The 11114-nt window shown below is 40.8% G+C and overlaps 1 protein-coding gene across 5 annotated transcripts in view; it reads right to left on the bottom strand.

Moving 5' to 3' along the window:
* Nucleotides 1–4846: 4846 nt before the first annotated feature.
* PLCG2 (phospholipase C gamma 2) overlaps nt 4847–11114 on the bottom strand; it is a 177324-nt gene continuing 171056 nt past the window's right edge. For all 5 annotated transcript variants that reach the window (XM_054452853.2, XM_054452855.2, XM_054452854.2 and 2 more), the window contains 2 exons: nt 6199–6383; nt 4847–5184 (listed from right to left, as the gene is read on the bottom strand). In XM_054452853.2, the coding sequence (XP_054308828.1) occupies nt 5142–5184; nt 6199–6383 (228 nt within the window). In that variant the 3' untranslated portion in view covers nt 4847–5141. The remainder of the gene's footprint in view (nt 5185–6198; nt 6384–11114) is intronic.

The following is an 11114-nucleotide window of genomic DNA, read 5'->3' as shown; positions in this document are numbered from 1 at the left end:
CAGCTAATAACCTATACTGTATGTATATATATATTGTTCTTTGAATTCTCCTTTAAACAAGCTGGAACATCTTACTGGTTCCTTTGTTAATTAATAAGATTTCCAACATACGTTCATTTTATATCTTTATGAGAGTTATGGTTGTATCCATTTAAAAAGTGGTCATTTGGCAGTTCTAATTTCATCTTTGCTTTTTACTATTCCTTGCTCATCTTCTAATGCAGAGGTTCATCATAGGCTATTATTAAATCTTTGGACCAGGGTAACTAATCCAACCACTGGGGGCTGGGGGTTGGGGGTCAGAGGTATGAGATACAACATGGCTTCCTGTGGACCAGGGATTGTTGGCAAGAAACGCAGTGATTGACAGTTCTAGGGAGCCTATCACTCAGCTGAGAAATATATAGGGACTTACTATAAGGTCCTTGCTCCTTCCAACACTAAGCATTCTTTCAAAACTGATAAATTGAAGAGCAATCAAGTATTAATCTTACAAACTTGAGTTTCAACACAGAGTGAGTTTTTGCTGAAGATAAACCTGTAACCTACAGAAACGTGGGATAAATAGGATAGTAAAACACATTTCAAAAAATAACTGTAACTCTCCCTATCTCATGACTAAATTATTTTGTGTGTATGTATTTTATTTGGGAATATAAAAGGTGAATAGCAGTTTTTAAAAAAAGTTCTGGGCAGATTGCTATATTCATTCAGATAAAACTTTTATTTTTCAAAATGTGATACAGCTGTTTAATTTTCACATTAACAATAGCCAACATCTGTGTGAGTCATTCACTTAATTCTCTAGGTACACAAAGCACATACTATTTATATAAAAAATAAATTAAGCTTTAATAATGAAACACAAGTTTACAAATGCAGCTTCTTAAGGCCTAATGAAAAATAAGAAATGTGGAAATTTCTGAGAGGCAGGATCACTGGAATCTGGCTCTTCAAAAAGAAAATATTTTGAAAATTAAAAACCAGGAACAAATTATTGAGTATTTTTAAATGCCAATTTTGTAATTCTGTATAATTCCAAATCTAATTATTAACTTTTTGTTGGTTAGAAGATAGCTTTTACGGTTGGGTTCAAAAAGTTAAATGTCACACAGGTTGAAGGTTAAGTTATTTTCCTTTTAAAGTTAAAAGGGTTGAGGCCCTTTTTAGCCATCCTTTTTGCTTCCAAATACAATTCATCACTTAGTGGCCCTAGACAAGCAATCTTAACATTTTATGCTCAGATACCTCTTAAGTGAATTTTGAAAATCTCTGTATCTTCTTGCACATTGCTATATTGACATCTAAAATTTCTCATTATAAATAGCTGCAAAGTGCTAGCATACCATAGACACTACATGTTTAAATAAAACTGTTGTATTCCTTTTTAAATTTAGCCCAGGAGGTTCTTAATATAAGTTATTTGATAGATACTATGATCTTTTTAAAAATTTTATCAACAGGGCCATTTTTTTATGATCAGTCTTACCTGGAACAAGGCAATTTTTAGTAGCAAGGAATGCCCCACTTTTCCTTTTACTCCTTGAATTTGTATTTTCATACCACTTCTCCCTCAAAATTTTAGCCTAATAAATTTTTGATTTTTATGTTATTTAATTCTATCTCTGTACCAAAAGTATTATATAGTAGCCTATAATCCTAAGGCTGTAAGCCTTTAAAATTTTCCTCTGGATTGAGCTGAATCAATAAACACATAGCACAAATTTCACTAAATTATTAAACATAGTAAAACTTCATTGGAAATGTATCACTTAACGAGATAAAGAGGGCTCTTCTCCACAATTATTTCATCTATGTAGATTGATAACATCTTAAGATTGAGCCAAAGTTCATCATCGATTCTATTTTCCATTTTCAATTTCATTTATGGAGGGGTTGATCCTTGTTCACATAGATACATCAATGGGAACGGAAGCTTTATGATAGCAGAATCACTGAATTCTTCCAACCCCTTTGTAGTTACATGCTAAGAGACTCAGAAATCTACAGGCTGTTCCTCCCAGTTTGTTGAAAGCAAAAAATGTGGAACCACCAGAAAAACTTGGAAAATCCATTTGCAAAAGGATTTGTGCCCTGTTGATAAGTCTTTCACTTTCCAAATATCCACATTTTGAATTTTATACCTTGGGACATGCTCTACAATAAGACTAGAAGTGGAGAAAGCCATATCTTTTGTAAGCTGAGAAAAGGGCATTTTCTCAGGCAGATGAGTCTTAGAGAAGAATACAACAGGAAGATGAGGCTCTGAACACTGCTCCCCTGAGAGTACTGGAGTCTGTGTATTCCTTGGAAAGCTCTGGTATACTCCCAGGGGTAAGGCTAGCTTAATCTAAAGGCCACTGGCCGTGGCGACTTAAGTTTAGATTTTAACTAGGTCACAAATCATACGAAGTATTAGACCATGTTGCCCAGCTGCCTTCTTAATAGAGCAGTAGGTCTTCAAATGTGTTGCACTATAGATAAGTCCCAGGAGACACTTCTGGCAAAAAGATTCTGAGATCAAATTTGGAAAACAAGACCCTCTACACCTTTCACTCCTGCACATCTAGTCTCACAGCAGAAAAACTATTTATTTAGCTTTTATAACCTAAGTTTCCCAAACTCACAAGGCCTACCCAGCCTCCCCACTTTATTTTTCCATGTAATAACCAATATTCTAAATAATACACTTAGGAAAATGGTGAACAAAAACAATGTAATACATATGCAGTGGTGGTTTTGATCTATCAGTGCTGCTTCCATCTTTCAGAACGTGCCTGTTACTAGTCTTCTTGGCCTGGATTGGCTGTGCTTTAACAGTCTTGTAGGAAGCATATCTCAGCTAGATAGTGAAGTTATGTAGCATCAAATAGACTCTGGGAAGAGCCATCATACCATGTGTGCCTTTCCTGAGAGAATCAGTCCCTAACACCACCAAGAACCAGATGAACGTGTTACTCTGTCAAGGACAGGAGGAAAGAAGCGAAGCAAGTACTCTCTCGTGGTGGATTCCAGTTGTAGCACCAGGAGAAGGAGACAGTTTTAGGCAGAGGGTTCTTCCCAGCACCATTTATGTCATAATCCCCTGACTGCTCTTTGGTCATGCATGGGTTTTACACAGCAGCAGCTGGAGAGAGGCTTAGCTTCTGCTTCCTATGCCGCCATATGTCAATTTCTTTGATATGGTAGCAAAAAACCCATTTGGGCAGAAAGGGGATGCAGGCCTTAGCACTGTGGCTTTAAAGTAGAATGAAGTGAGGAGCTGAAAGGAGGTAATGACAGCAACACCTGAGCTCTGCTGTGTGGAAGTCATGACAGAGCTGAGAGGGGTTGGGGGAGACGCCAGGTGTAATAAACAGGTTCTGGTGGCTACCTGGCCAAAGGCTAATGGGGCCGTGGCTACAGAGTGCCTGCAGCGCTCATCCCAGTGCCTTTCTCACCTAGCCTTTCTGGAAAGTTGCTGTGAACATCTGCCACTAAGAGGAATGTTCTTTCTTCAGTTGCTGACTGCCAAATAAAATAGCAACTCTCAGTTGGAGGAGTAACTGGAATGATAGCACCAGATAACAGCCCTTCCTTGGCCAGACTGCTGTTCCCTGTATTCCTGGCTTCAAGCAAGGTAAATGCCTTTCTTTTAGGAGCTTGTGGATGGAGATGATTGATGAGAACCATAGCTTTTTATTTTTTTAACATCACACCCCCAAATCTTGGCACTGTATTTGGCATGTGGAGGTGATCAGTAAGTTTTTGTAGAGAGAAGGGACCAGAAGGGTCTTCTGGTCAGAGCCTGATTTGTTCTGCCCTGCTTTTCAGCAGTATATGCATGCTAAGCCCAGCATTTCAGGTAACAAGAGGAGGGCCAGATGGGTTTCTAGGGGCCAGTTCCATCCACATCAAGCATCAGGCTTACTGCTGGTTTGTTCTTCCCCACCACAGCCATTGCTTTTCACAGTTACACCCGTTTTCCCATCAGTTGTAAATTCACTCACTGAGAAGTTGTGACTCTACCAACCACCTCCCTTCCTAGCCCAGCACTCTCTTCTTTAAAAAGCCATATTACATCATTGGTCTGTATTAACATCTTAAGATACAGAGGTGTAAAGCCCTCGCCAGCCGCACATGTTGTCATGAACCAGGTAGATTTGCCCCAAGGGAGATGGCTGCATTTGAGATTTTCTGTAACACCCTAATGCTTAGCCCATTAAAGCTCAGCTTGCTACTCCAGAACACTGTGTAACCCAGAGACATTTCGCCATCAACCTAATTTTGTCTACCTCTTTGAAGCAGCAATTGACCTCTTGCCTGTGGAGAGCTGTGGACCAAGGGCCATTCCAGCAGCCTCCCAGCCAGTTCAGTAGGGCCATGAGGGACTAGTGGGGCCAGAGCCTCCCAGCAGCTGGCAGGGCCAGGGGCAAGTGAGAATCTACCCCTGCAGCAGGGCTCTGGTCTCTCTGATAGGCTTTTTAACACAAAGAGGCCCCAAGATTCCTACCTCCATCCCAGTAACTCTAGTCACAAAACAAGCTGTCATCATTAATTAGAAATTGTCTTAATGAACAGATCCCATCACTCAGCCATTTTCTTGTGGACTGCAGCAGGCAGCCGGTGGTAGTTAAAGTACATTGAACTGAGCAGGCTGCCTGTGGGTAGGGCTTCTCTTTGGGCCCTTATGGAATCATTTGCCTTTGAGTTAAAATCCTTTTCAGAATCTCATGAATAGTTTCTTACATTTCCGACTCATCTTCCATGGACATCAGTTACCTGGATCATTAGAGGTAGAATCTTCTTGGCCAGAAAAGAAATCCTGTTCACTGTACAGGTCGTGCAACAGAAGGCTTAACTGATCAAGGTTTTCATTGCTTTTATTCAATGAGGTTTGGAACATGAGAGGCCAAAAATGAGGAGCACATTTTGGGGAATCCCCTATAAAGAATATAAGTTAAGAAAGTTGTCCAAGATGAAAATAATAGGAAATTACCCCAACTCATGCCAGTTGGGTCTTCAGAAATGTCCTTGATGGCAGGCTTGAAGAAAAGATGTCACAGATTTAGCATCTTCCCAGAGTGTGAATAGGGCACATTCTCCTACATGCAAACACACATGCGCACACACACAATACCCTTACACACATACCCCAGCTTCTATGAGTAAAACTTGCTGTTGCTGACTCTCTTCTCTCTTAACCTGAAATAAAACAGATTTCACCATCAGCACTGGGGCATGAGAAATGGGCTACGTGCTGAACTCTGTAACATTTCTCTTTCCGTACATTTGCCAGTCATTCATAGCTGGATGGTATAGGGCTGAGTGTCAGAGAGGCAGACTCCAGGTTCCTGGTAAGACATTGAGACTCAGAGAGGTTAAATCTCCTCAATGGTAAAAAAGAGTAAGAGCTACTCTGCAGGCTGACATGAAGATTAAATGAGAATAATGTGAGTAAGGCAGGTGGCTACTATTAGGATTTTTGTCTGGATGATTCTTTCTTAGGATGTTTAGACATATTATGAAACACTTGGCAACCCCGGCCGCCCCATACCCCATTACATGCCTGTAGCACAACCAGAAGCATCCCTGTTGGGGGATCTTGACCCAATCTGGAGCCACTGGACTAGCCCGCTCTTGGGAACACAATAAGGACCCCTTAAAAGTCAGTGGTCATCATTTATTTTCACTATTAAATTGCAGTGTCCTTCTAGAGGAAACAGTTCTACTTAGGGGAAGTGGCAAGCGCCTAAGGTATTACTGTAGGTTAATTTCTAGAACAAAGAGAACTAGAGTCAAGGGTGCCAAAGGATTTTTTTTTTTTTTTTTTTTACGGGGTCTCCCTCTGTTGCCCAGGCTGGAGTGCAATGCTGTGATCTCGGGTCACTGCAACCTCTGCCTCCCAGGTTCAAACGATTCTCCTGCCTCAGCCTCCCAAGTAGCTGGGATTACAGGCACCCACCACCACGCCCGGCTAATTTTTGTATTTTTACTAGAGACAGGGTTTCTCCATGTTGGGCACGCTGGTCTTGAACTCCTGACCTCAGGTGATCCAACCACCTCAGCCTCCCAAAGTGCTGGGATTACAGGCGTGAGCCATCATGCCTGGCCTGTGAGCCACCATGCCTGGCCAAGGATTTCTGAAGAAAGCCCCTGGTGCCAATATCACTATGTCTAGAGACCCCCAAAAGTTTGCAGGTGGAGGGGCTGACCTACCTCTTGTTGCATTTCTCCTGGTACAGCTGGAGCTGGTTCTCATTAACATTGAACTCTTTAACCAGGGCATCCCGGTTGGCATTGCGCAAGTTCTGGTGTGTGTCATACAGAAAGAGCTGGTTGTTCAATTCTTCTTGCCGCCTCCTCAGCTGGCGACAGGAGGAGTAAAGTTCCTCCTCACTCTCCTGGAGGATGCAGGGGAGAGAACAACCATGTGGTGACTACACCTTCCAAACCAAAATGTGAACGTGGCATCTCACAAGCATGCTCGAAGGGAGCACGGGGCAGAAGTTTTGCAACTTGGATCAGCCCAGAAGAGCCAGGGCCTATTTCAACCAAAGATAAAACACAATTATGTATTGTGTGGGAAGCAAGCAGTTTAAAAAGTGCTTGGTCTTTACACTGTTGCTTTATTGCAAAACATTGAAATAATGACTGCATTGCCTGTAGATCCTATTTCTTAATCTAACCCAGTTTTCCCTTGGTCTACATGTCACCTTCTGGCCTTTATCTGATGACAAAAGTGTCCAAGCAGCTGCACGCTTAAAGTGGAACCCAGCAGAGGAGAAAAAACAGCATGACATGAGAGCAAAAAGGCAGGCAGGAGGCAGATAATTTAAAATCTTTTAAGAGCCTTAAAAGGCAAGGTAACAAGCTGCAACGTGGATGAACCTTGAAAACATCATGCTAAGTGAAAGAGCCCAACTCTAAAAGATCACATATCACACGATGCCATTTATATGAAGTGTCCAGAACTAGCAAAATCATAGAGACAAAGTAGATTAAAGGTCACCGGGGTCTGGGGGATGGAGTGAGTGGCAGCAGCTAACGAGCGTGAGATTTCTTTTTGGGTGTTGGATATGTTCTAAAATTGATTGTGGCTATGACTGTACAACACGTAACAGGCTATAAACCATTGAATTGTACACTTTAAATGAGTGATTATATGATATGTGGGTATATGAATTATCTCTCAAAGCTGTTATCCCAAAAAAGCCAAGGTATCATAAATTACATCTTGCAGAGATGGGCATGTGCCTCGCCTGTAGCCGGTAATGATTTCTACTTCCCCCACCAGTACCACCTCCAGGCACATGACCCAAGCAAGGCCAACTAGACGCATCCGTGGGACTTTCCTTGGTGCTCTTGGTAGAGTTTCTTTTCTTGGGATCAGCTGAAAGAGTGAGTGTGGTCCTGTCATGGCCACGTTGCTATTGTGTCAAGAAGTTGGGAATGTGCCAGAAAAAGAGGAAAACAGCCACTGAGTGAGCACAGAGATTCAGCCATGACTGAAACAAGACCTACCCCTAAACTTTTCAGTTGCAGGAACCAAAATAGTCCATTATGCTAGGGGAGAAAAAAAGATAAAAGCTACTCAGGGTAGGGAGTTTGGGTTCCAGTGCAGGGGGAGGATGAGGATGTTTCACCTCATCTGTTTCAGAGGATCACTGACTACTCTGTGAAGCTTGGCTTGGCAAGTCAATTGGCATTTCCCAATGGAATTCAAGTGAAAGACTCCTGTGCTACAAAAACGTCTGTCGAGGTGCACAAACAAGATCCTTTGTCATTTACTTTTAGAAAAACATGGACTCAGACCATACTCTGCAAGGTTTTTTTCCTCCTTTAATGACCTAACAAAACAGTCCCCAGGGTAATAGCTGGAACTGTGACTTTGGAGAAGGGGGAGAGAAGATGGTTTCCAGCTGTTTGCAAAGGTTGAAGAGTAAGCAGAGGTAAAATGGGCTGTCCTTGGTGATTAAGTGAATGTATCAAGTGAGGCATTGGGAAGAGTCAGTAATGACTTCACTTAGTAATGACTTTCCTCCCTATTAAGAATAAAGCATATTAAAAAGTCAAGAAACAATAGATGCTGGCGAGGCTGTGGAGAAATAGGAACACTTTTACACTGTTAGTGGGAATGAAAATTAGTTCAACCACTGTGGAAGAGAGTATGGTGGTTCCTCAAGGATCTAGAACCAGCAATACCATTTGACCCAGCCACCCCTTTACTGGGTATGTACCCAAAGGAATATAAATCATTCTATTATAAAGACCCATGCACATGTAAGTTTACTGCAGCACCATGTACAACAGCAAAGACATGGAACCAACCCAAATGCCCATCAATGATAGACTAGATAAAGAAAATGTGGTACATATGCACCATAGAATACTGTGCAGCCACAAAAATGAATGAGATAATGTCCTTTGCAGGGACATGGATGAAGCTGGTAGCCATCATCCTCAGCAAACTAACACAGGAATGGAAAACCAAATACCACATGTTCTCACTCATAAGTGGGAGTTGAACAATGAGGACACAGGGAGGGGAACAACACACACCAGGGCTAGTTGGGTGGGGAATGCATGTGGGACTTACAACCTAGATGACAGGTTGATGAGTACAACAAACCACCATGGCACACGTATACCTATGTAACAAACCTACACGTTCTGCACTTGTATCCTGGAACTTAAAGTAAAATTTTACAGAATAAAGTTCAGAGAAAAGTTAAAAAAAGAAAAAGAATAAAGAATAAAGTCGGCGGGCACAGTGCCTCAGGCCTGTAATCCCCAGCACTTTGGGAGGCTGAGGTGGGAGGACTGCTTGACCAGGAGTTCAAGACCAGCCTGGACAACATAGCGGGACCCTGTTACTATAAAAAATGAAAGAAATTAGCCAGGTATGGTGGCATACCCTGTACTCCCAGCTATTCAGGAGGCTGAGAGGGTAAGATCACATGATCCCAGGAGGTTAAGGCTGCAGTGAGCCACGATCATGCCACTGTACTCCAGCATGGGCAAGACAATGAGACCCTGTCTCAAAAAATAAAGCAAAATGAAAACCCCATTTAAGTCTTAATACTATACCATGAAAGGTCTCTCTTTCCATTGTCTGCACCTAGAAGAAAATGGCTTCTGTTGTTTTATTCTATATAATGAGTATTTGTTATCTGGGTACAAGTTCACAATTCACCTTTTCTATGAATGCTTCTGTAACTGCAGCCCTTTATCGCCTTTTCTGAGTGCCAAAATATTTGCAGCTATATTACATACTGTAGTCCTGGGTACACTGTATATATATGAGATATAATGCACATTCAGAAAAGAATATAAAAGATAGAAACAGTTTAGTGAATAACTACAGCAAATGAACCAGCCCTCTTGACTCGAGGAACCACCACTCTAGTCAAGAGAAAGCATTTTGTGATACTTATTTCCTGGATTTCTTTTGAGTCTGAGTTTTCACTTAAAAATTTAGTTTGTTTTATTAGAAAATAAAGGAAGCCTTTGGTAATAAAGTTTTACCTGGCCTGAGACAAAATCTTTATGGCATTCTCTGCCTTTAGTTTTCTTTTTTTTCCTGTTTGTTGGGGGGAAAAATACACAAAAAATAAAGTTTTTCCCCCACCAATACCTTTTAAATTGTTTTATGTTAGAAGTTCAAGCTTACAAAAAAGGTACAGTAATAGTACAGTGTTCTCACACACCCCAACCACCTAGACTCCACAGTGTTAACATCTCGCACAACCACAGTACAAGTATCAAAACTAAGAAATTAATATTGGTGCAATACTAAAACTACAGATCTTATTCATATTTCACTGGGTTTTCTACCAACCTCCTTTTCCTGTTCCCACATCCAATCCGGGATCCCACAGAACCTTTAGTCATTGTGCTGCCTTAGTCTCCTACAATCTGTATGGTTTCCTTATTCCTCCCTCAGGACACTTTGGAAGAGTACTAGTCAGTTATTTTGTATGAATGTCCAGCAACTTTTATTGGTCTGGTGTCTTCTTATAATTTGTTTGAGGCGATGCAGTTTTGGCAAGAATGTCACAGAAGCAATGTACCCTTCTCAGCATCTCACATCAGGAAGTACGTGATTTCAACGTGCGTTATTCCAGGTGGTTGGTAACGTTGATCATCTGATCAAGATGGTGCCTGCAGGGTCTATCTGCTGTAAAGCTGCTATTTTTTTCTAATTGATAAACTTCTTGGAGGAAGACACTTTTGGGACAATGGAAATATATTTCTCCTCCAACTTTCATTTAGCATTCATCAGTAGGTCTTACTGCAGCAGTTAGTACTATGCTGTTTCAATAGTGATTTTCTAGTTCCCTCATTCCTTCTACATTTATTCATCAGAATTTGTTTGTAAGGAAGAGCTATCTCTTCTCTCTCATGTATTCATTCATTCACAGACATGTGGCTATTTCATTCCGCGTGCTAGAATCTGATATTATCATTATCATTATTTTGCTATGCAAATTGTTCCAGCTGTGGCCATTGGGAGCTCTACCTGGTTGGTTCCTAGGCCCCTTTGATGTGCTTCCACCATTTTTTCAGCACTTCTTTATTTACTGAAATGTTAAGATGCTCCAGGTCCTTTTTATATTTTATTTATCCCAAGTCTGGAAATCAACCAGTTGTCTAAGGAGCCCTGATTTCTTTTTATTGGAATATGATATTTAGCAATATCTGGAATTGAGAAACCAATGACTGGGGTGTCATAAGTTCTACGCACTCAGCAGAGCGAGCTAGGATATGTATGTATTTGTAGTAACATGTAAACACACACATTTATTCATCTATGTGTGAATATATATATAAATATATACATAACTTGAGTTTATATTGATACCTCCGATTCCAATCAAACATTAATTTTGGAAGGGTTGGTATAAATTTCTACTTGTTCACATGGTGTTTTGTTTTTTAATAAGATTTTATGTTTTTTATTATATAAGTTCTGTACCTTTATCTAAATTACTCCTAAATGTGTTATGGTTTTTGTCAATATCACAAATGGGATTTCCCATTTGTCCCTTCCTCCCACACCACATTTCTGTTTGTTACTTCTAGAACAGACAGAAGTGGTTACATTCAATAAATACAAGACAAATAAACATCAG

Source organism: Pongo pygmaeus, chromosome 18 (genome assembly GCF_028885625.2).
Source record: "Pongo pygmaeus isolate AG05252 chromosome 18, NHGRI_mPonPyg2-v2.0_pri, whole genome shotgun sequence".
In the NCBI taxonomy this organism is placed as follows: domain Eukaryota; kingdom Metazoa; phylum Chordata; class Mammalia; order Primates; family Hominidae; genus Pongo; species Pongo pygmaeus.
This window is presented reverse-complemented; position numbering and strand designations above follow the sequence as displayed.